Source organism: Leucopleurus acutus, assembly GCF_964270905.1.
Source record: "Leucopleurus acutus genome assembly, chromosome: 17".
Lineage (NCBI taxonomy): Eukaryota > Metazoa > Chordata > Mammalia > Artiodactyla > Delphinidae > Leucopleurus > Leucopleurus acutus.
In genome coordinates this window covers 68,471,062-68,497,671 of record NC_139159.1, presented here as the reverse complement: position 1 = coordinate 68,497,671, position 26,610 = coordinate 68,471,062, and the positions used below count along the sequence as shown (strand labels likewise).

The window sequence follows — 26,610 nt, the reverse complement described above, 5'->3', positions numbered from 1 at the left end:
GACAATTAGCAGTCTACACCTCCAAAATTTATCTCAGAAATTGCTATAAAGACACATGGCCAAAAATACTCCTGGAACCTTTTTTGGGGGGGGGGTCATACCAAAAGACTACAACAACTTCAGGACTGCTCAATTATGGACCATGCACACCACAAACTACAGTGTATCCCCCCTTAAAAGGAGAGAGGAAATTCAACATGTACTGATTGGAAAATATCCAAATATATTAACTTTAAAAAGTAAAATGCAGAACAATACTTTTAGAGTGTTACCATTTGTGGGAAGAAAAAACTCCCAGAATTTAATACATACATAATGCTATATGCTTCCATGGGCATAAAAAAATTCCTGTAAGGATAGAAAAGAAACTGAAAACAGGTTGTTTCTGGGTAGGGAAATCAGAAAACTGAAGGTAAGAACGGGAGGAAAGAGTACTTTTCACTATATACCTTTTTATATCTTTTGCGTTTGTACAATATGCATGTGCCATCTATTTTTAAATAATTAAAAATTAAACTGAGAAAAACCACACACAAAAAAGCGTTTGTCTTTACTTCCACTGCTAACAAACCCTTCCTCTGAAAGACACAATCACTTGTAAAAGCCACGGTAATACCCACAATCAGGTATGGTCAGTTCTATTGACCTGGGAGCCATTTTATATTGTGTATTTGCTTTCCCATCAGATTCTCAGAGATACCTTATTTCTCTTATTTTCATAGACAACTACAAATTCTATTTTAGTCCCCTGCTTTTCTTGAAAGTTCCTCTTTCCAAACAGCATTTATCAGTATTTATTCAGTTCTCTCACACATACTGAGTATAAAGAGAGGCAAACCTGACCTCAGAGAAAAATTAAGCACAGAGAGACAAAAGAAACAGTTCCTGATAAAATCAACAATTCTGAAGAAAAATCTTGCAAGGGAGCTTACATTTCAGTTAAAAATGACAGCGATCCAACTCACACAAACTGAAGAGAAAAAGGAACCCACTGGTTTGTATAACTGGCAAGTTCGAAATTGGGGCTGGTTTGAAGCAAAGAAAGATCCAGGCTCTCAGAAATGTCCTTGGGGCTCCCGCTCTGCTCGGGTGCATTATGCAGGCAGGCCTTTCTTCTGTGGCAGTCAAGATACCCACCAGCAGCCCCAAACTCCCAGTGGCCCTACCCCAGCAGTCCTGATGGACAGAGAATTATCCTCTCTTAATGTCAATACAGCAATTCCAGAGAACACTGTGACAGGCTATTACTAGACTTGTCCAGGGGTGGGGTCTAAGCCTGGCCCGGTTTAGGCTACATGCCTCTATTTATGGGCCACTAGGACTATATACAATATATGACATACACAAAGAAGAGTTCCCCAAAGGGTACTGTAGGAGTGGTAGGTAGAAATAACAGATGTCCTCTATTGCTTCTAACAAGTCATGACAACAGCCACTGGATATGTTAACATAACTATAAACCTTGCTCATCACACTGGTTAGAAGCAGGGGGTTTTCAATTTCAAGGCAAGGTGGCTGGAAAGTTCAAACTTACACACACAAGATTGTCTGACTGGTCTGCACTAGACATAATTTTGAATACCAGATTGGGAACTGCTCATAAATTGGCAGGGGAAAAAAAACAAAAACAAAAAACAAAGCTCCAAAAAATGCAATTTGTAAATCAGATCACAATCCTTTGGGGTCTCTGAATTCCTTTTGCTCAGGGCAAAGTATTTCTGTGGTACAACCTGCCAAAATCTATCTTCTTTAGTGTAGTCACATACTTTTTAAATGACCATCTGAAACTCAACAAAGTTATCTAAGTTTAGGGTCTGTATTTAACTCTAAATTATAAAAATAATTTAGGTTGTATTTGTATTCCTCTTACCGAAGTTGATTCACTTTCTCCCAGCATCTTCCAGGTCAGCCGAGCCAAATGGATATATGGTCTTTCCTTAGACTGACTAAGTGACTCCTGAGGAAATGATTGCAGGTGTCCCTCCAGAGCACAAGGCGGAGGATTTGAATGGAAGTTCCGGAGTAAGCAGAAGACTCATCTAAGAGCAAAAGTTTGCACAGCCCTGTTGTAAGAAACCCGCTCATTTTTACAACAGAACCATGGAGGACGTGAATGAGAGCTAGTGCTATATGCTGGTTTAATGCCAAACATCTTTTATCTGGAATTATATGATGAAAGCCAAATTTCCAAAACATCTTCAGGAAGGAAGACTGATCAAAGTATTTTAAAGCAATGGTTCCCATCTATAATTGAGACATTCTTGGGTATCCCAGATTATCAAAGAGGGACACAAAATCTTCAAAACAAAATTAATTTAGGTCAATTTTATTTAAAAACATATATAAATAGGCCAAGCAACACTTAAGCCTGAGAGGGCTGCAATCTTTGCTAAGAACAGAATGAATGGTCCAGAAAGACTAATACTCATTGCTGATTGGGCTCACAACGCCAGCCCTCTTCAGGCAGCAGCACAGTCACCAGCAAACATTTTACGGGCAACTTTTATGGGCATTAGAGATTCACAGAGCAACGGGCTACAGCCCTACCCTCAAGGAGCTTACAGTATAGCTGGAGAGACATGAACCATCCAAGACAGACACAAAGTCCACACATTTATCATAACAAAAGCAATTACTGGCATAAGTCTTCACATTTTTTAACAAAGGAGCAGTAGGAATATCTGAGCAACTACATCAAGTTTCAACCTGACATACCAAAAAAAAATTTTCTATCTATTCTTTTGTTCACTTATGCTTCAACTCAATTGAATTAAAAGAGGAAAGCATAATTCCAAGCCAAATGTACCATCATAACATTTGCTGTCTCAGATGAAGGGGTGGATTGTTCACGTCCTAGAATTTCTCCATGGCACTACATCCAGAGGTCAAGTTCAGTAGTTCTGACTGCCAAACCGATGTACAAATTCAGACAGTGAGTAGACGGCTCCCCATCCCACCTCAGGATCCATACTGATAAAATCATTCAGGTTCATTTTGGAATCTACAAAAATACATGAAAGAAATGTCCACTGAAAGCACAATTCTGGCTTAACAGCAATAAAACAACCCAGAAGACCAAAAGTAGGGAAAATTATTCAAATGTTTCATAAGGGGTCAATATCACTTCTCTGGTATTCTTGTCTCAAATGTATGACATCAATCTAATCATGACAAAACATCACACAAACCCAAACTGAGGGACACTATTCATAGTCAATGACCAGTACCCTTCAAAAGGGTAAAAGTTGTAAGGAAGAAAAAAAAAAATTGTCACAGATTGAAAGAGAATGAGATGAGGAGACATGACAACTACATGTAATATCCTGAGTTAGATTCTGGACCAGAAAACAGAAATAGGAGGAAAAGTTACAAAATTTAAGTAAGGTCTATACGTTAACAGTACTGTGCCAATATTTTCATACTGATTTATTATTTTCTTGATTTAGATAATTACACTATGGTTTTTCTCAGATCCCCCTGGAATCTGAGTAAGGGGTATATAGGAGCTCTCTGTACTGTTTTAACCAATTCCCTAGCAGTCTAAAGTTATTCCAAAATAAAAAGTTAAATGAAAAAATGCATAAATAAGCAAACTGCCAGTTTACTGGATACAGCTGCCAATTTACAGGAAATACAGAGGATACAAAAGGATACAATCAGCAAAATCCAGACCATTTCTCCCAGATTCATTTCTTCAACAAATAAATTACAAGAAAAAAAAAAAAAAAGAGTGGGACTAGGAATCTCTACATATTAAAAAAGACCCTAAAGAGACACATACCAACCAAGCACGACGGGGGGGCTTTATCTGGACCTTGATTCACATGAACAAACTACATGAAAAAAGATTATGACTTCATGAGATAACTGTGATAATCTCAACACTGACTACAGAGATATATGTTGATTTTAAAGAATTATTGTTAATTTTTTTAGATGTAATAATGGCATTGTGGTCACGTATTTTTTAAATTAATCCTTATATTTTAGAGATCCGTACTGAAATATTTAGAGTTGAAAGGATATAATATCTGGAATTTGCTTCAACATAATACAAGAAGGGGGAAAGTAGATGGGATATAAGTGGATGGGATATCAGCCATGAGCTGATAACTGCTGAAAGTCTACTGTTCTGCCTAGTTTTGTATATGATTAAAATTTTCCATACTACAAATTTTTAAGTGTATACAGGGATGCTTCTACTCATCAAGGAACTGTTATGGGAACTGCACTTCCACCATAAACTGCCAGAAAAGTGGACAAAATATATTTAGCAACTGTTTCCAGACACCAGACAATGGGCAACACATGACTGACTGCTAAGAAAAGAGAAACAAGGGCAGGAGCTGTAGGATCCCTCCAGCTCACTGCCCGGAGGGCTGTTTCCAGACCACAGCACGGAGGCAGGGACACAAACAGCATGGGAGTTTTTCCCGCCAATGGGAAGACAGAGATCTAAGTTCAGGAGGGCCTGGCAGCTACATGTGAGGGACATAGTGTGGGAGAGGAGAGGACTACGCAGAGAGTGTCCTGGATTTCTGCAGAGGGAACTCACTCCTCTACCCCTAAGTCTTTGGTTAAGGACTAATCTCATAAGGCCAGGAAAGAAGCACCGTAAAGCAGTCAGTCTAATAACTCCCAGAACTTCCATGGTCCCCACCAGCCAGGGTAGAGAGAACTCATAACACCTGGGCATTTGGTAGAATCCTCAGAAGGGTCACACCAAAGCAGTGGGGCTAAATTAGCCCTGGGTGAAAGGCTGCTTCAAACCTGCACTAAAAAAGCCTAAAACCAAGCCCTGAAAGGATCCAGCTGACCCCCAGGAATTTAAGTGCATGACAGAACCAAATCCAACACCGTTTTTAAAAGTACCTCAAATTCACAAAGCCCGGCACCCAACCAAGTATTACGAATCACACAAAGAAACAGGAAAATATGACTCAATGCCAGGAGAAAACTCAATCAACATTCACAGACAGAAACGACAGAGATAACAGAATCAGCAGACAAGGACCAGCTATTATAAACATGCTCTGTATACTCAAAAGGGTAGAGTAAAACATGAGCATGACAAAGAGGGAAATGGAAGATATTAAATCAGCCCCAAATGGAATGTCTAGAGATGAAAAAATAAAATATGTACAATGAAAAAAAAAAGCACTGGATGGGGTTAACAGCAAATGAGTTAATGAAGAAGATCAATAAATTTACAGACAAAATAATTATTCAAAATGAAGCACATACAGAAAAAGTCTGAAAAAAAATGAACATCATTGACCTAAGAGAAGTAACAAGCCATCTAACATACGTGTAGGGGAAGGACAAGAATTTTTTTAAAAAAGGGGGAGAGGTCAGAAAAAATATTTGAAGAGGTACTGGCCAAATGTTTCCAAATTCGATGAAAACTATAAATCCCGCAATCTAAGAATCTTAACAAACCCCAAGCTGAATAAGCCTAAAGCAAACTATGCTACAGTCCATCACAACCAAATCCCTGAAATCGAGAGATAGAAAGAAAACCTTAAAAAGCAGCCAGAGCACACTGCATTTAGAGAAGCAAACACAAGAACAACGGCATGCTCCTTGATCAGAAACTCAGCAAGCAGAAAACAAGTGAGACACCTTTAAAAAACGGAAAGAAAAAACATGTAAAACTAGCATACATTACCCAACAAATATATCTTTCAAATATGAAGGTAAGCACTTAGGATACAGGAAACTAGAAACAGAGTCACTCCCACCCTTACAACAAGAAAAACTAGATAATCAGCAAAAGCAGGACTTCTGTTGAAGTCATCAGAGGGCCAGGGATGCACGATGACCAAGGAATCCAAAATAAAGGAAAAACAGGCGCCTCCCAGGAGAGATGGGGCAAAAGTTCTTGCTTACCTGGGGTAGATGCCAGACTCCATGTAAGTCAGCTAAAATCTTTAACAAATGGCTAAAGGAAACCTCAACTTCTGAAATACAACTGTATTCATTTTCTAGGGCTTTTTAATGTAAGTAAATAAAAGAGGATTACGATCTGCAAGCATTCATTACCTAATAACATATAAAAATAAAATAAGAATTTTTTTAATTTTTAAAGATAAATGTATAACAAATCAGCACTTGCCTATAATCTCCCCAAGAGGCACTACAACATTTCTGTTTACATAACACTGGTCCTCCAGCTGGGCTCAAATTAGCCAGTGTTACTATAACACGTCATCTGAGACAAGGAGATGAGAGGTAAATGCGGACAAAAGGCAGCAAAGGGCTCAGAAAGAGAAGGGGACAAATATGGTAGACCCTATAACTCAGCCCAAGACTTGGGAAACGTCCTTAAGAACTGAACCATCTGTAGCTGGTACTGGAACTGAGCCTTCAGAGCAAGGCTGCAAGACTGTGAATCTCCATTTCCTTCTTTTCTCAGGGAGGGGAGGAAAAAAAAAAAGATTTCCTTTATTTAAAATACACTAAATGCTGAATTGAAAATAGTGAGCCTGCAGACACATGACCACCAAAATTATTAAATGTATAGGCTTAATTGTAATGTGCAACACATCAAATGTACTAAATTTTAAGCCCTAAAGGCCAATTCCATAACTAAATGCAGGGGACCAAGGAAAACTGCTATGAAAAAAACAAAGCTGCATCAGTTTAAAGTTTGATGTCTTCTTGAACCATTTTTTTTCTTTTTCAAGCTTTTTTTTTTATATAAAGCAATACTAATTAGCTAAAGGTAATTCCTCTGTCTCCTAACTTCAAATACATTCCTTTGATAAACACAGGGCTTGAAGTAATGGATTTACCACACGAGAGAACATGAACATGTGGTTAAATTACTACACGAGAAACCAGTATGTTTACCCCACATTCAGAGCAGATTCCTTTGAGTTCCAATATCAACCTCAGGAGGCCCCTGATGAGCTAGTTACATAGAAGGGGTTGGCACAAAGCCTGGCACCTTTGCCAGGCACCTCTTGGGAAGTAGTCATTAAAACCCAAAGGAACGACCGGGGCTGACAAGGTGTTTACTGAAGGTCCACGACATGTCAGGCTCTGTGTTAGTGCTCACATGTAAAAGAGAAACAGGGAGCCATGCAAGCATTGTCCAGACCACGCCGTGCAGCAGGGTGTGTGAGACTGAAAGCAAGACCCATGATGCCTTTTCCTGACCTGAGCTATCCCAATTCTAATAATGCTGAAGCTGGGAACCAGGTTGGTGAACCCAAAGAAACTCCAATATAAACTTTAAAAATCATGAGAGCTTTTCACAGAGAGCCTCAAAAATCAGAGCTGGAATCCTCTTTCAGTGTTCACTCACTTCAAATACACCAAATATATTTTTTACTTTCTCCCCTGCTGAACTCTGAACACTAATGTCCTATTTTTCTGGCATCCTTCACGGCTTACAGAGCATTTTGACTCAGAGGATGGTCACCAATAAGTGGCAATGTTTCAAATTAATTCTCACCATAAATAATGTTTCCAACTCAGGTGAATGCCAAACAATAGTAACACGGTGAAGAATCCTTTACCTACTTAAGTCTCAAGAAATTCGTAATTGGACTGATGCCTGAAAGCACAGAAATGAGACGAGTGGGGCAGTAAAACCTGCTAGCTCTCACCTCCTTCTAATGCAGATTTTGTCACAGTCAGTGAAACGACATTTCACATATCCCAAAGATGCACTGGGGACTTCCTTCACCATCACATGACACCCACCACGGCAAGGCGCTACTAGTCCCCCCGTTAAGCGGCACAAACACGCAGATCTCCCCAAGTCCAGGGCGCAAGCAGCAGGTACACCCAACATTCCAGCAACGGGGTCGTGGTTCGGCTCCCTCACGCCTTGCCTCTCCCATGAGTTCTGGTGCCTTCCAGTGCTGCTCTCTGTGCCTTAATTTCTGAATCTGATAAATATAAGAACTATACTCCCTCTTACCTCTTACCACTCAGGGAGTCTTACCCAAAGAACAATGCACTTCTTGTCCTTGGTTAAGGGAACACGCTCATCTGCACAGTGATGGGAAACCCCTCTGAGAGGGCGTCCTTGGCTCACCTCCAGTCTCAATGCAGGGATATGATGGAGGAGGTTCTCTCCAGTTCCCACTGGAGTCTTTCATGTGAGATCGGTCAGAAGCAAAGTTCTTCAAATATGAATCTGCGCGGATCACTCTAAATTTCCTGTACATAAACCAACATTCGTTTATATCACAGTTGAAATTCTAACTCAATTCTCATATAGACTCATTTTCTATGACATGCACAAAACTAGACAGGCATTTCTGTACTATTAGTGACACACAAATATATATATAGCTTTAATACCTGTTAAAGACGCCATGAGAAATGATCAGCTGAAATCCCAAACTACAAAGGCATGGAAGTACAGCCGGTTGCCTTTACTTGCTCAGTGTTATGTACGAGGGGCAGAGGGCGTAATGTCTGGGTGCTGCCGTCACAGCCCTCTGACTTCTGTCATCGCCAGGCATCCAGCTCCGCCACCAACCAACCACCCACCCAAAATGAAGAGTATGAGAGAAATGCCCAAAACGACTGTTGGAAAATGTTCTGGATCTCATCACACAAATTTTTAAAGACTGCCAACCTTTTATACAACGGACAACCTTTAAAACTTTAAAACATTTTGAATCTTCTGTAGAGCACATGATTCTCAAACATCAACTCAATGGTGAAGACAAGACAAGTGATCTTTACAAAACCAATGCAAAAACAAACACCCAAAGTAACTGTCTAATTGTCAAGGTCCAACTTCAGAAAGTAGGTAAATCCACCCTGAATTTCCTCACCTTCTGAACTGTGGATGGATGTCCTCATCAGACTTAAAGGCATCTTCCACATAAGTATCAAAGGGGCAGGGAAATGGCAGGACAGTGTCAAGATCATAAATGAAGCTCTGTCCTCCACTTGAAACATGAAGCAAGACAACATGGTAATCCTAGAAGTAAAAGTTGCTGAAGTTAACCAGGTTACCTTATGATGGTGTATTCCAAGGTTATAGTAATAATGCATATATATCATCAAAAACAGATACAAGGGACTTCCCTGGTGGTCCAGTGGTAAAGAATCCACCTTACAATGCAGGGGACGTGGGTTCAATCCCTGGTCAGGGAACTAAGATCCCACATGCTGCAGGGCAACTAAGCCCGTGCGCCACAACTACTGAGCTCGCACGCCCCAATTAGAGAGCCTGCATGCCACAAACTACAGAGCCCATGTGCTCTGGAACCTGTGCGCCACAGCTAGAGAGAGAAAACCCGCACACCACAACTAGAGAGAAGCCCGCATGCCCCAACAAAAGATCCCACATGCCTCAACGAAGATACCACGTACCGCAACTAAGACCCGACACAGCCAAAAATAAATAAAATAAATAATAAATCTTAAAAAAATAAAGTTGAAGGCTTAAAAACAAACAAAAAACTATATACAAGACTAAGACAGTCCTCCTTATAATAGCAAAATAAAGCAAACACAAAACCCTGAATACAGACCAAATGTCCAGCGACAGGGAACAGTCAAATAGTGGAAATGTTCATGTACATTAAATGTTCACCTTTCGATCCAGCAATTTTACCATCAGGGATCCAGCCTATAGAAAAATGGCCACATGCATGTAAAGGTATATAAACAAAGCAAATCTCTGCAGCACTGTTTATAACACTGAAAATTCAGAAACAACCAGAAGTCCACCAAGAGGGGAATGGTTAACAAACCACGATGCAGCCATAAGATGGAGTCCTACGCAGCTGCTAAAGAGAAGTAGGTAAATTTTTGTGGAAATTGGACTAAGTCCATGTTACACAGTTGGATGGAAAAAGCAAATTGCAGATTATGTATTATATATTATTTTATTATTTTTTTAATTTATGTGTATATAAAGACAGACATGTGCATTCAGAAGTACACATGCATGCATATGAGTACAGAGAAAAAAGTCTACAAGGATATCCTCCAAACCATTAACAAAGGGGACAGCTTGAGGTGAGCCTGGAGAGGGGAAGGACTTTAAAATGTGGTTGTTATTGGTTTTAAGTCAGCCAAGCCCTAATATGTAGCCATTAAGGAAGAAGAATACAGAGAGCTTCTCCTGCACAGCTGGGTCCCAGCGCACAGGTGAATTCTCACTCTCACTCCCGGACACGGGGCACTGCCGAAACCAGCTAAGGGCTGGAAGGGATGTCAGGGAGGTTCATCAATGGACATGAGGGCAGTGTGATGCTTAGAGCTCCTCAGAAGAAAAATGCTCTCACAGAGAACAGCACTGCGAGATAAAAAGTTCAATCACATCAATACAATGTTAGAAATACCATCTGATATTTCTAGTACTTCAGAGCTTACAAAGCACTTTCTCAAACGATGTTTCATTTGACCCTGTGAGGTGGGGAACATAATTGAGACTGGAGATGTTGTACCATCAGAGCTGAAAGTGCTTCCTTTGGCTCCAGTTCTATCTTAGAAATCAGAATAGCATCAGAAATGAAAGCTTATTCCCTGTCCTCCCCTTAATGCATCCTACCCTCCAGATACATGAACTAAGCGCTGCTCCCCCGGTAACAGTCCACGACTCCCTTCCCCCAGGCTTGCTCACGTTACTCGGCCCCATCTGCACCACCTTCTCCTCCGCTCTCCCCACATCTGTCACTCAAGCTCCAACTCAAATGTTTTCTTCCCCATGAGCCCATCTTTCATCTTTTCCCACCCCTGCCAGAAGCAGTCTCCGCCGTATCCAAAATTTGTTTCTCTCTTGACATCTTCTACCTTATATTACAGTTTTTTTTTAAATATGTACTCCTTATTTTTTTGTGGGAAACCATGCTATTAAAATACAGATACGAAGATGAGAAAGATAGGTCCTTACCCTCAAGGAGTTCCTAGAGAAGAGAGGGGGAAACACAGGTCAACTGCTGCAGAACGGTGAGATGATGAGGTAATTCAGCAGAGGTGGGAGAGCGTGCAGGCACAGGCGCCTGAAGCGGGGTCACCTGGCTCAGCCTCAGCCCCACCACTAGCCAGCTTCCTCCTCTACAGGACGGAGATAACTGTGGTGTCTACCTCACAGTATTACTGAGAGAATTAATGAGACTACTATGTAAATAATCAGCCTTATAAAAAGCCAACCAAGGGCTTCCCTGGTGGCGCAGTGGTTGAGAGTCCACCTGCCGATGCAGGGGACACGGGTTCGTGCCCCGGTCCGGGAAGATCCCACATGCCGCGGAGCAGCTGGGCCCGTGAGCCATGGCCGCTGAGCCTGCGCGTCCGGAGCCTGTGCTCCGCAAAGGGAGAGGCCACAGCAGTGAGAGGCCCGCGTACCACAAAAAAAAAAAAAAAAAAAGCCAACCAAGGCAGGGGGTGTGTGGGCGGGGAGGAAAAGGCAGGCAACTGCTAAGGAGCGTTTCACTGAGGAAAGGCTGCCGTCACTGCCTCTTGCCTGAAGGGGAGAGCTTCCCAGAAGGAGGACACAACTTGTGGAAAAGCACAAACAGGGACTCCCCTGGCGCTCCAGTGTTTAAGACCCCACACTTCCACTGCAGGGAACGTGTGTTCGTCCCCTGGTCAGGGAACTAAGACCAGGGAACGAGGCGCAGCCCAAAAAAAAAAGAGAGGAAAAGGCATAAACAAGGAATACCCTTCTGGTTAGCTCGGGTCCATATTCCTACATAACAGATGGCTGGTGAACTCGAGAGGGAAAGCAGGCCTCCACTAGGAGTCACCTTCACGGCAGAGATGCGGAACCAAGGAAGGCAGATTCCAGCAATAGCCTCACTCTCTGAGTTGGGTACAGAGCTTGTCCAAATGCCTGGAAAAGACCCAGTGGGGCTAGAGGCAGGGATGTCCACTTAGAAAGTGATCTGTTTCTCCGGGGATCGTGCCTCTACCCACTTAGGGAAGCCTACCCATTCCCTGCAACAGAACAGCAGTGAGGCCCAGATCAATCTGCCAGAGACTTGCTTCACATAGAAAATCTGTGGGGAGACTTCCTGAAACAAGGTTCCCCACACTGAGCCGCCATGAGCTGCTGTGTAAAGGGGGACAGGTCCTTTCCCTGCGAGTTTCCTGAAGACAGGAAGCAAGACCGTGACTCAAAATCAGCTGAGCACTTCAGCAATGGGCATGATTGCTAGGGCAGATGGACAGTCCGCAACTGGGGTTATTGTAGCTCTGCTAACAATAATAGCTAACTATTCTGGAGCACTGGTACCAGATACCAGGACAATGCTTCAAATGCATTATTTCACTAAAGCCTCCAGTGACCAGAGGAAGACACCGAAGAAAGAGCGTAAATAACCTGTCCAGCTCACACAGCCCACCAATGGGAGGACTGGGGTTTAACCCCCATGTGTCCAACTCAGCCTGCACTCCTAACCCAACACTGCTGGATTTGGGCTTCAATGTTAGAGCAGAGGATCCCCTGCTGGTGAAGGAAGCAAGAGCATGAGGCCAAGGATTTCAGTCTATTTTGTGCCTGGCATATAAGAGGCACTCAATAAATATATGTTAAGTAAATGAATGAAGCCAATTCAAATGATATCTTATTCTAAATAAGCATCAGAAACCTGATGTTTGTTGCATTATCATGAATGGAGTTTTACTTTATCTTCATGTTTCTTAGCATAAACAATTCCATTCTTCAGGGGACCAGTTTAAGGTGACATATGGATGTGTACTGGAAAGGACCCAGCCCTGCCAATGATCAGCTTAATGACCCTGAGCTATTCACTCTGCCTTTCTTGGCTTCTTTCTTCACCTGAAAAATGAAGGGGTTGGCGCAGATCCATGTTTTCCAAATGCCAGTCATGTTCACTCAGAAGTCTACTAAGAACACTAATTCCTGAACCTCTAGATCGACTAGATCAAAAGCCTGTATTTTTTTTTTCTTTTTTCTTTTTTTTTCTGCCATGTCGCACATCTTGCAGGATCTTAGCTCCCCGAACAGGGATTGAACCCAGGCCCCTGTCAGTGAAAACCCTGAGTCCTAAGCACTGGACTGCCAGGGAATTCCCAGAAACCTGTATTTTTAACAATCTCTGGATAATTCTACTGTGCAGCTGGACTAGATAATGCTCAAGTTCCTTCCAGTGCTAAATAGACAAGAGTCTAGATAACAAATATATCTGCTACATCAGCCATTTAAAATCATTCCTATAATAATTTCAAAATTAAAAGAAAACATGCCCATAAGTGCTTCTACCTTAGACCAAATAACATCTATCGTCAAGAAGTCAAATTATTAATAATTATCATAGTCTTTCTCTACTGCCCCATTATTTCTGCTCTACCAAAACATAAAGACCACTCATGGATTACAAGTACTATTGCATCAGAAGCTGTCTGTGTTGACCACCTTACCCAGATCACAGGTCCATCCCCAGGTCTTGCCTGTTGTTTCCAGATAGGTATCTACAAAATACAATAACTCTCCTAAGCCACAACTTCAGTTAAACCACTACTAAATTCTTTAAAGCAATACATACATGAAAAATAAAATATTTCTAGGCAACCAACAATCAAGGTGAAAGAATGAATGGATAAGAAGAAATCCAAATCCTTCCAAGTGTCCTTAACAATGAAGGAGCAATAATTAATTACAAGATGTTTTCTGGAGAGTAGAAAGAGACCTAAACTAGGAACTGGAATTCCTGGCAAGTTCAAATCTTGCTTTCCCACTTAATTATTCATGGGACCTCCCTGAGTCTCTATTTCCTCATCTATAAAACAGAGACAGCTGTCTGGACCTTGTCTACTTCACAGGGTTTCCACTGGGGTCAAACAAGATGATGTTCACAAAAGTGCTTTACAAAATATTAAGGGCTTACTTTTCTTAATACTTCATAGAAGTTTACTACAGTTCCATTAAAACTCCAGAAACAAAGAAACCTTTACTTCAAACCTGAGAATATGTGCCTCTAACTTAATTTAAAAATTAAGTTTAATTTTAAAAGCTCTAACTTAATACCTAAAGAAAGGGGATTTTATTTGCATAAACATACCATCACATATTTCCTTACCTGCAAGTAAGGGACTAAGCTCTACTAACTCAACCATGTCCTGGTAGGGAAAAAATCTCATTCAAAAACAAACTTTAAAATGTTGCTGTATTTTATAAGGCACATTTTAGAACAGTGCTAAACCCATGGTCTATTTAGCTTCTAATGTAATCCTAAATTTCCACAATCACTCCCCAACTTACCATCTTCCTCTCATTAGATATGAAGACAGCATAACACTCTTCTAAAGGATACTGGTCGTGGTTTTTGATGTATTCACAGAGCTTCCAAATATTTTCTTCACTGAAATAAAGTAATTGTTTAATCAATATAATTAAACAAGAACACTCTATGTCTTTCAAATTTGCCCAAAAGACTGATAATGACATTTAAAAAAATTGGTAGCGACCTGAAATACCATCTCATCCAACAACTGGCTAACAGTTGAACCTTCTCAAAAACATCCCCAGCAACGGACTTTGCTGGTAGCGCAGTGGTTAAGAATCCGCCTGCCAATGCAGAGGACACGGGTTCAATCCCCAGTCCGAGAAGATCCCACATGCCGCGAAGCGGCTGGGCCCGTGAGCCATGGTCGCTGAGCCTGCACGTCCAGGGCCTGTACTCCACAACGGGAGAGGCCACAACAGTGAGAAGCCCGCGTACCGCAAAAAAACAACAACGGATGGATGTGAGGGACAAGAACTAACAGGACTGAGGTGGGAGACAGGGCAGAAGAAGCATGGCTCCACCCTTACAGAGGTTCCAGGTTCAGCACCACCACTGGCTAGATGTGTGACCCTGGGCAAACAACAGGCCTCTCTGTGGCTCAGTCTTTTCATGAGGAGAATGATAACAAAAGACCTATCTCCTAAGCATGGATGGAAGTACTTGGCACTAGGCCTGACATGCAGTCAGAGCTGAACAAATGGTGAGCTCCACAGCATCGGTTTGGTGACCATCCGAAGGAGGGAAAGGTAAGTTATAGAGGACCCTAAGGTTTTTTGTGCAGGGACTGGAAAGTGGGGTTAGAAGTCATTATTCAAGCAAGGGAAAGGCAGGTGTGGGTATGAAAAGGACCAAGATAAGAGTGGTGATTCAGCCACAGAGGTGGCCTAGGACAGGGGTGCAGTGTGTGGACTCCAGAGCCGAACTCTCCGTGTAAATCCCCATTCCTTCACTCACAAGCTATGTGGCCTTAGGCAAATTACTTGCATCCCTCCATGCTCCAACGTGCTCACCTTTAAAATGGGGACAACAGTACCGACCTCCTCGTGTAACTGTGGGGCTCACATTACTTCGTTGACATAAACGTCTCAGAACAATTCTTGGCATGTATCAAGTGCTACGTGTAAATGTAACCACTATTATAATGACGACACGGCGGTTCAGATCCTGGTTTCTGGTACAAAAGGGACTGAATTGGATTCCGGGCTGCTATTAGCTGGGTGATCTTGGTAATGTTACTGTAGGATCTCTGCGCTTTCATTCTCTTCCAAAATTAAGATGACCTTCACATCAGTGTGAAACCACGCAGGCTTCAGCAGAATAATTTCCAAATGCTCTCTGCGGTCCACCCTCCGCCTCCAACTCCCCTTCCTGGCCGCCCAAGCCCTGAGATCTGCTGACAAACGTCCAAGCGAAAGAAGCCGGGCAGAAGTAACGTACCACCGACCCTACCACTCCGGGCGAATACCGCCCCCTCCACACCCAAACGCCCACGCTCGACTCAAGGAACAAGGGCTGCCACTCCCGCTCCCCCCTCCCCTCAAACCGGAACACTCGCCCGCCAAGGCCCAGAGCGGCCCCGGGGAGGGGTCGGGAAGAGGCGGGGCTCGGCTACGACGCCGCGGCCGGGCGGGCCAGGGAGACGCTGGGAGCCGACCACGCTCCCCCTCACCAGTAGCAGCTGTTGTAGACACAGGCGTCCCGCGGGGGGCTGGCCGGCTGGTAGTGGGCGGCTGCGGCGGCGGAGACGTCCCCTTCCATGGCGGGCCTCGGCACAGGCCTGAGGCGAACCGACTGGAAGAGCCCCGCGGGCGGGCTTCAGCGAAGGCGTCGGCGCACTAAGCGCAACGTGCGTTCGCGGGGCGGAGTGGGCGGAGCTCGAGGCCGCTGGTGGCGTCCCCGGGTGGTGGGGCCTGGGGCAGGGTAGGCGGAGCCTGGGCGAGCGGGCGCGAAGGATCCCCGCGCAAGAAGTTTGAGACGCGCGTTGCAGATTCCGGAAGGGTGGAGTCGGGGCGGGAGTGGGGGGGGTGTGGTCAGTGGGCGGACGAGAGCTGCCCTGGGTTGGTGGGGCATGTCCTGTTGGGCGGAGCCTGGGCGGGGCGAGCGACGCAATCTCTCGGCGTGCGAAGCTTGGGACGAGGTGGGCGGAGCTCGAGGCGCGCAGTGCTGGTCCCGTGAAGGTGGAGCCAGGGCAACGTAGGCGGATCGGGGTTGGGTGAGCGGCGTGAGTTCACAGTGGGCGGAGCCCAGGGGGAGGAGGACTGCGTGGTTTCTGGTGGGCGAGACCCCCCAGTTGGGTGGGGCCAGGGGCGGGGCGGGGTGGGCCAGGGGCGGGGCGGGGTGGGCCAGGGGCGGGGCGGGGTGGGCCAGGGGCGGGGCGGGGTGGGCCAGGGGCGGGGCGGGGTGGCACATGGTCCTGGGGCGGCACGTGGTCCTAGAGCGGCTGCGGCGCCAGGGTTGCTGGAGGTTTTGGGAACAGCGGGGTTGCAGTCAGCGTGGGGGAAAAGGGGGTCACCGGCTGGCCGCTTGAGACACGAGTCAGGGGAGGGCTTGGAGTTGGTGAACGGTGCTTCATGAGTCTCCGAGGAGTCCGAGACCCTGTAACCTGTTGCCAGCTGTGGCAGATGAGACTCGGAAGACTCCACGTGTGCAAGTGAAGTAAGAGGACCTCTGTGTGAAAAACAAAGGTTTAGTTTGAGTCTGGTGGGGAGGGGTAGCGGAGAGGATGATGAGGGGGGTTAATTCCAAATATATTGGCTCAGAAAGGTATGTTGATTTTTTTAACACAGTAAGAACAGTTTTGAGAGGGTCCTCATGATATCCTTTTTGTGTTAATCATATATTTGCTTATTTGCTGGCAGTCTGGAAGGAAAGACAGCAGATTGTTGCAAGTGTTTATCGCTGCATGCGCCACAATTCCTGAGCCTGCGCTCTAGAGCCCATGAGCGCGCCTAGATCCCGCGCTTTGCAGCGAGAGAAGCCACTGCAGTGAGAAGCCCGCGCACCACAACTAGAGAAAACACGTGTGCTGCGATGAAGACCCAACCCAGCCAATAAGAAAAAACTTTTTTTTAAAAAGTGTTTATCTCTGGTTAATGAGTGGTATGGAGGACTTTCACTTTAGATTTATATCCTTCTGAATGTTTAAATTTGCAAGTGACATATATAGCTGATCAGGGTATTTCCCATTATCAAAACTTAAATTGTTAGTTTATTTTATTGGTTTTTAGATTCTCTCAGTCTCATGAATTGTAAAGCCCAAAAGTCCTAAAGACTTTGAACATAAGTCATTGTGTCAGTTATCAGTGTATTACCTCTGAGGTCCAAATACATACTTCAACATAGGCTCTGTGATAAAAAACTGAATTCCTTTAAGCATTTCTTCTTTAAAGTGAGCACGATGTTAAGCCTTCTCAGTTAAGTTCGCTGGAGGAAGAAGCTTCGTGCAGTTTCTGGGACGTGACCAGAGTTAGGAGTGTGGTTAGGAGAGACCGGACCAGAGGTAGGAGTGTGGTCATGAAAACATCCAGTGGGGTCCACTCCAGCCACAGACCCAAACTTGGTCCTTCTGCAACCTTGCAGCTTCAGCCTGGCAATAACCTGTATGCAGCCCTCTTGACACAGAAACCAGAGCCCTGCGAGGCCTGCAGGCAACCACCTGCCCATTGTCCTTCAAGACTTTTGGGGGTCAGGGTCACACACTGAGCAGTCCTTCCGCCCCCCCACCCCAGTATTCCCCCCAGGCCTCTTGAAGGCCTTCTGTCCCTGCTGGCTCCCAGATTCCCGTGGTTCCCCACAGGGCCAGTTGGTGATTGCTCGCCTCCACCCGCTTCTCTGCCGTCTGCCTAGCAACTCCAGACTGCCTGCAGCCTGGCTAAACCAGCAAACTTCTCTGCTGTCTGGTAGCCAACCCTTGCTTTCTCCAACGAGATCCAGACCCCTCTCAAATTTGTCCTTGCATACTCTCCCTCAGCCCTAGTTACCATATAGTTTCCTTTTATCTTACAGTTCACTTTTATCATAGTTAATTCTTGACATTCAAATTCTCTTGTTTAACCTACCATGTGGTTTCTTCTTATTGGACCCAGACTACTGCAGGACTTTGAAGCCAAACTAGGTAGGTTCTACTACTTACTATTTGTGTGACCTTGGGCAAAATTACTTCACCTCTTTATGCCTCAATTTCTTCATCTAAAATGAAGTTAATGATAATACCACCTACCTCATAGGGTTGTCATGAGGGTTGACTAAATTTATGTATATAAAGCAGTTAGAATATGTGCTGACACATAATAATAAATGTTAGCTGGGACTTCCCTGGTGGCGCAGTGGTTAAGACTCCGCGTTCCCAATGCAGGGGGCCCGGGTTCGATCCCTGGTCAGGGAACTAGATCCCACATGCATGCTGCAACTAAGAGTTCTCATGCCGCAACTAAGGAGCCCGCCTGCTGCAACTAAGACCCGGCACAGTCAAATAAATAGGTTTTTTTTTAATTAAAAAAAAGTGTTAGCAACAACAATTTATGGTATAATTTCACTCCATTATCTCCAATATACCATATACTTCTGTCACTGAGTGTCTTACTACTCCTCAGACACACTAAAATTTTGCAAAAGGTATACATATCTTCTATCTAATGTGTGCTCTTTCACTTTCCTTACTTGCAGCTTTTCCCAGGGAAAATTCATTGCTGCCTTCCATTTTTGCACAGCTTTTTTTTTTCTGTTTTGTCATGACTTTTTAGTCATATGTCTTCAATACTATTATCATCTTAAGTAACTCAACTTGACTCTACCTCTGCCATGAGCAGTTCCATGACACAGTCTTGTCTTGGTGATACAAAATAATAGCTCCAGAGTCAGAGACTCTAGCTCAAATCCTTTCTCAGCTACTTACTATCCTGTATGACCTTGGACAAGTCACCAGCCTTTCTGTGTGTCAGTTTCTTTGTAAAATGAGAGTAATAAAAGTCGAGTGTCTACCTAATGAAGCTGTAGCGAGCATTAAATAAACTAATCTGTGCAAAAAGCATAGTACCTGGCACAACAGAAGTACCCTATGTAGTAAACAACTACAGAGTTTTGCAGTTATGATTATTATTATATTTCTCTGTGAACAGAGTATAAGCACTGTGACTGGGATAAATCCTTGTTGAATTAATGACTTTGTTTTATTAGGATACAGGTGAAGTTACTGTCACAAAGAAACTCAAAAATGTAGTGGTTTAAATGAGATACAAATGCATTTCTCATATAACACCCTGAACATTTACATTCCAGAGCTGATGTAGTGTCTCCACAGTGTCTGTTACCCAGGCTCCTGAGATTTGGATGGAAAGCCATATCTAGGGTGTTGCCCTGGTCCACATATTTCAAGAATGCTCACCACCATATCTGCTATAATTGCATGCTGGCCAGCAAAATCAGGAAAAAGCAGGAGCGGAAGGTTTAAGAACAAAATCCACAAGTTGTACACATCACTTCTGCTCACATTCCACTGCCTAAAAGATAGCCACAAGGTCACACCCAGGTGCAAGGGAGATCAGGAAATGTAGGGTTTATTTTGGGCAGCCCAGCTAACATCTGAGTATGTCAAGCAGAAGGAGGGAATGAATATTGAGAGAGCCAGCAGTCTCTGCCATCATGTGCTTTCTTTATGCTTCTAAACTTTGTCTCATAAGCAGGAATTACTCTTTAAATTGGAAAAAAACAGATCATATTTTTTAAATACATACAATTTCATGGTAAAGGCTATAAAAAAGGATATGGTTTCAGAGGAGTAGGAGGTGCATAGACCCAGATTCTGACCTACAAATCCCAGTGATCTGGCTGTGGAAGAAATAAGAGATGTACTCACACAGCCAACACCCAGTGAAATCAGGATGTTAAAGGGCAGGGGTTTGGAGGAGGAACACATAACAAAGGAAAATATTAAAAAGGGCCATGGATGTGAAAGGGGAGATTCAGGAAGTCTATAGCACACAATACAGTCAGGTTTAATAGCAAAAAGGGCTTTTATTTTTTATTGGGGGAGGGGGTATTTTATGCTCAATATCAAGAGCTAGAAGAAAAAGATATTCCCACTGCTTGAGACCACATGATACGATAATGATCAGACAACTGAAAGAACACAGAAATACCCAATGTCTGTCTATTTTGCTTGCATTTTCTATCAAAGAAAATGATCCTCAAACTGTAAAGAACAAAGAAAATAGCAGTAAGAAGAAATTAAAAGCCAAGATAGGTGCAGTGGTAGAAATCACCAAGTTGCCTTAAATGGGTTAAAAATCTTTAGACTCAAATGAGTTACATTCTAGCATACGGATAGTGCTTTAGATTATGACCCCAAAGCCTTTCTTAAGGATCTTTGAGAAAATATGTTGGAAGAGATAACATAAGACTAAATATGAATAGTTGCTGTCTTCAGTTTCATAAAAGGAAAAATATATATTCCAGACAGTATACCCTGATGAACTTGAGGTCTAGTCCCAGGATGATTTGTGACCATGAAAAAAAAGGTGATTATTTAGAGGCTTCTACTGGTTTGCCAAGCCCACTTCATGCCAAATGGACCTCATTTCATGCTGCTGGAAGAATTATTTGATCGTTAGAATAGGATTATAGCACAAACAGTATAATTTGATTCCCACAAAGCAGCTGTCCCAGTTATACTAGTCATGACTCAATCAGTTAAAAGTCAAGGGAAGAGAGGCTGTTTACTAGCCCATTGAACAGGAAGGACACTGAAGTGGCCCTCACAGTTAAAGGATGAGCTGCAGAAACCAGGGTCTCAAGGGACCAGAAGCAGAACTCACTTCCCCAGGCATTCTTGCTCCCCCCTCTGTCTGCTTCTCAGTGCTTGGCTTCATTCTGAGGTCACTTCACTTCTTGCTGTGGGAGGATGGCTGCTGGCAGCCCCATTTCGTACTTTCCAGGCTTGACAACCCTAGCAGAAAGAGAAAACTTCTTTTTCCTCATGGCAATCACACAGAGTGACTTGTACCTTTATTTTTTACATTTCTGTACTGCTTGAATTTTTCACATGGGTTACTTTCTAATAACAAATTTTTTAATAAAACATTTCTAAAAAGTCAAGTTTATCAACATCAGTATAAAAAGCTACATGGACAGACTATTGCTCACTTAACTTTTCCGCTACTGTTGTACATTTAGTTTGTTTTCAGATCCTACTATTATAAATAAAGCTGCAGTCAACATCTTTGTACATAAATCTTGGTCCATGCCTCTAATTATTTATGTTTGGAGGGAGTCCTAGAAGTGGAATTCCTGGGCCTAAGGTTTTAAATATTTTCCAGTTCTCTTGATACATGTTGCTATACTGCTTTTAAGAAACAAGCATATACCTCAATATCACATTGTTATTAAAAAACAAAAATATAGGCAAAAAACCTGGCATTCCCATTGTTATTTTATTTTGCACTTATCTGATTACTACTTTCCCGTGTTAAAGGGATAACTTCAACATAAAGCAGTAAATGCTAAGGCAGCAATGTGCTATGTGAGCTCTGGGGCGGGGTGGGCGGGGGAAGCACCTCATCATTGAGGGTGGGGAGTTGGGCTGGGTTGGAGCGCAATACGATTATTACTAATCTTACTTAGAATGCAGTGGGAGGGAGGCAATAGTCCCAGGGCCCATGCCTGTGGTATTAGACTGAGGGCTGTGCACCACACCTTACATGGGAAAATTGAGAAATTGAAGTATATTCAGGGGAGGCTGAAAAAGAGGGAAACTCTGAAAACCACATCATAAAATTGTGATGTGTCTTCTTGGCTCACTTCCTGTGCCAACATACCCCCTCTTCTGGTCCTCCATCCTCCAAATCTGATAGGGATATCTGTCTGACATGGCAGTGTCCATTATAGGAAACCACTGGTAAGGGACCTCTGGTCCAGTGGTTAAGATTCCACACCTCAACTGCCAGGGGCACATGTTTGATCCCTCGTCAGGGAACTAAGATCCCGCATGCTACCAAAACAAAATAAACAAAAAAGGAAACCACTGGTACAATTCCCTTTTCTGACCTGAAGCCTCTATACCAGATAGAGTTCTTGACTGTAAACAACAGAAACCGGGCTTCCCTGGTGGCACAGTGGTTGAGAGTCCGCCTGCTGATGCTAGGGGACATGGGTTCGTGCCCCGGTCTGGGAAGATCCCATATGCCGTGGAGCGGCTAGGCCCGTGAGCCGTGGCCGCTGAGCCTGCCCGTCCAGAGCCTGTGCTCCGCAACGGGAGAGGCCACAACAGTGAGAGGCCCGCATACCGCAAAAAAAAAAAAACAGAAACCATCTCTGGCTAACTTAAACAGGAAGTCAAATTTACTAGAAGAATGGGGATGAGGGAGGCTGGGTAGGACTTGGAGGGGAGGAAGCACAGCCAGGTCACACTGATAAAATGCTCCAACAATCCAAAAATCAGATGGTGAGAATGCCACCATTAAATGCCCCTGCCTCTGTACCCTCTGCTGCTGCCACCAAGAATAATCTCTGCCCCTGCATCTTTGGGTCACTTCTTTAAGATGTAATGCATGTCCCAGGTGGGAGCAACCTACTGATTGAGATGAGGTAACATGCCTGAGCCCTAGTTGCCAGATTAACAGGGAAATGAAGTATCCGTCCCTGTTGGATTTCCACTGAAGGAGGTAGGCCCTGCCTAACCCAAACCCACTCAAAGAGAAAATCTCTCAGGTAGGAGAGGTGTCTGTTTAAATTTGGAGTAGCTAAAAAATGGAAAATGTCGACTATGACCCCCACCTCCATGGGATTAATGATTTTCTCCTCTTTCATGTGAAATCAATGAGATTAGCTATCAAATTTAAGTAAGGTCAGATATACCACATTCTTGAAAGAAATCCCTGTTCAAACTGATGTTTACTTTCTATTTTTGTTACTAAACAGAAAGGGACCCACCTATGACCTCATCTCAAATGAGATAATGAATTATGATTAGCTCTTACTTCAGGCCTCTTTTCTGTCACATGTGAGGTAAGAACACTTGACCCTCTTTAGGAAGTCAGGGAGTACGGGAAAGAACTTCAGTTTCTACTGCCCCTCTTTTCCTACATCAAGACATTCCTGTCGACAATAGCTAAGGCTTCAGCAAAAGAAAGAAATGACCTGCCAAAGACCAATTCCAGACCAATTCTATAAGTTCCTAAGGCTGCTGTAACAAATTACCACAAATTGGGTGGCTTAAACCTCCCCCCCCCCGCCACACACACATGCGTGCACGCGCACACACACACACACGCACACAGAAATTTATTCTCTCACAGTTCAGGAGGCCAGAAGCCTGAAATCAAGGTGTCAGCAGGGCTGGTTCCTTCTGGAGGTTCTGAGGGAGAATGTTCCATACTTCTCTCCGAGCTTCTAGTGGTTGCTGGCAATCCTTGGTGGTCCTTGGCTTACAGATGCATCACTCCAATTTCTGCCTCCATCTTCACATGACCTTCTTCTCTGTGAGTCTGTGTGTCAGATCTTCCTCTCCTTTCTCTTATGACACCAGACTTGGATTTAGGGTCCACCGTATATCCAGGATGATATCATTTCAAGACCCTAATTACATCTGCAAAGGCCCTATTTCAAATTAGGTCATGTTTACAGACACCAGAGTTTAGGACTTGGATGTATCCTGTTGGGGTACACAGATCAACCCACTACATCAACTAAAGGCTGAAGCAAATATGGTAATTCTTAATGTTGTTGGAGAGAGAGTAAAGGAACAAAGAAAACCGTTTGGCTGGCTCCATCTCTTGGTGTTCTGAAATTTCTATTTCTTTGCTTATTAAAAAAAAACTATATGGGAACATATATATATGTGTAACTGATTCACTTTGTTATAAAGCAGAAACGAACACACCATTGTACAGCAATTATACTCCAATAAAGATGTTTAAAAAAAGATATTATATTTCTAACACCCTAAAAAAAAACCCCTAAAAACTAGAATGACAGCTATAACTTCTGTGGAGGTCAATTTGGTAATATATAACAAAATCACAAATGTATATGCCTTTTGGGTGGAAGTTCTTTCCATAAATGTTTATCGATGTATAATATGCATAAAGAAAAGTGGACATACCATAATGGTAGACTATGTTACTTTATTTTATTTTTATTTTTTTTGCAGTACGCGGGCCTGTCACTGTTGTGGCCTCTCCCGTTGCGGAGCACAGGCTCCGGATGCGCAGGCTCAGCGGCCATGGCTCACAGGCCCAGCTGCTCCGCGGCATGTGGGATCTTCCCAGACTGGGGCACGAACCAGTGTCCCCTGCATCGGCAGGCGGACTCTCAACCACTGCACCACTAGGGAAGCCCACTATGCTACTTTAAATATTGTTCTTTCTGCTTTCATTTATATTGGGTAAACAATCTTTTTATATATATATTTGAATTTTATTTTTTTATATAGCAGTTTCTTATTATTTATCAATTTTATACATATTGGTGCATATATGTCAGTCCCAATCTCCCAATTCATCCCACCACTACCATCCCCCTAAGCAATCATCTTAAAGCTTTCTTTTCCCTATTGTAAAAGTAATACATATTCAATGCAAAAAAAAAAATCAGAAAAATTGAGAAAAGTACAGAGAAACTACACAACAACCATACTATTACCATCCAGAAATTAACCATTAACATTTTGTTGTAGTTTCTTTGGGGGCTTTTCCGATGCAAGTATACACATATACTTCTTTTTTTTTTGAATTTTTGAATTTTATTTTATTTATTTTTTATACAGCAGGTTCTTATTAGTTATCAATTTTATACATATTGGTGCATATATGTCAGTCCCAATCTCCCAATTCATCCCACCACTACCATCCCCCTAAGCAATCATCTTAAAGCTTTCTTTTCCCTATTGTAAAAGTAATACATATTTAGTGCAAAAAAAAAACAGAAAAATTGAGAAAAGTACAGAGAAACTACACAACAACCATACTATTACCATCTATAAATTAAACATTAACATTTTGTTGTAGTTTCTTTGGGGGTTTTTCCGATGCAAGTATACACATATACTTTTTTTTAAACAAAGATGTAACTGTATGGTATCTATTTCTTTGTACATTCTTAACAAGTTACAATGCACTATGCACAACTTTCTATATAATTAAATTAACACAGAGTTGCATCATAATTTTTAATGACTATTCTTCTTAAGGTCCCACTGAGGGACATTCAAGTTGTTTTCAGCTTTTTGACATTATAAATAATGCTGTGGTAAATATAATTTTTTTAAACTCTTAAAAGGCCAAATTTTAAGTGCTGAATATATAGTAACTTCTGTATCTTAAATGTGCATGGAAAGGAATTCCTGATATTCCCTCCAAACTTACTTTAGCCAGAGCCGTCTCTAAGTTAGGTACAGCTCCATCTTGCCATTAGCTCGAGCAAACAAACAAGCAACCAAATATTGGAGTCATCTTTGACTCTTCTCTTTCCCTCATGCCTAAATCCAATTAATTAGCAAATTTATGTGCTCTTTCTTCCAAAAATACCTAGTATTTGACCATTTCTCATTACCTCCACAGCTCTCATACTGGTCTGTGTCACGTCATCGCTTGCCTGGATAATTGTAGTGGCCTCCTAACTAGAGTTGCCAGATTTAGCAAATAAAAATACAGGACAACCAGTTAAAGTTGAATTTCAGATTAACAACAATTTTTTTTAAGCATAAGTTTGTCCCCAATATTACATTCTCCATGCAGCAGCCAGACGGATTCTTTCAAAAAGTCAGAATAAGTCACTCCTCTGTTCAAAACCCTGTGATGTCTTTTCATCTCATAATAAAAAGCAAAAGCCTGAAAGCTGAGGCCTTGCAGGATCGGCTCCTAGCAGCTTTTTCCTCTTTGATCTCGTACGCCCACTGTCCTCTCCTTCCCTCTGCTTGCATCTCTCTTCTCCCAGTTATACCTAACCTGCTTTAGGTCTTTGTTTACACTTCGTGAGACCTTCCCTAATCGCCGTTTAAAACTGCACGCTTCCCTTCACCTTCCCTACTCTATATTTCTCTGTTAACACTTACTACCTTTTAACAAACGTATCATTTAGTTTGTTGTCTTTCTCCTTTTACCAGAATTTAAGTTCCCTGAGGGCATTTTTGCTCTCTTTGTTCACAGCTGCATCCCCAGTGCTTGGAATACTGCCTGGCACAAAACTGATGCTCAATCATGTCGAATTAAGGAAATGTGGTTATCCAAATCAATAAATAGCTTTTGTTTGTTTCAGTAGGGCTCCTCTCACATTCTGATCATTCAGCATGTTGCTATCTCTTTCAAAGTAGTCACGTTAACTGTTTTAATTTTTTAGAGAAGCCATCTTCTGTAATTCTGTAATGTTGGCAAACATTTATGTGTAGACACGG

At 42.8% G+C, this 26,610-nt stretch overlaps 1 protein-coding gene across 2 annotated transcripts; it reads right to left on the bottom strand.

Annotated features, from left to right (window-relative positions):
• Window positions 1-2,424: 2,424 nt before the first annotated feature.
• On the bottom strand, window positions 2,425-16,089 carry NTAQ1 (N-terminal glutamine amidase 1). Of its 2 annotated transcripts, XM_082858497.1 has the most exons (6): window positions 15,895-16,089; window positions 14,201-14,300; window positions 13,360-13,410; window positions 8,799-8,947; window positions 8,048-8,172; window positions 2,425-3,001 (listed from the first exon to the last, which is right to left on the bottom strand). In XM_082858497.1, the coding sequence occupies exons 1-6, from the start codon at window positions 15,981-15,983 to the stop codon at window positions 2,892-2,894; spliced, it is 624 nt and encodes a 207-aa protein (XP_082714623.1). In that variant the 5' UTR covers window positions 15,984-16,089; the 3' UTR covers window positions 2,425-2,891. The 2 variants fall into 2 exon arrangements, with proteins under 2 accessions (XP_082714623.1, XP_082714624.1); XM_082858498.1 differs by lacking the exon at window positions 13,360-13,410.
• Window positions 16,090-26,610: the final 10,521 nt, after the last annotated feature.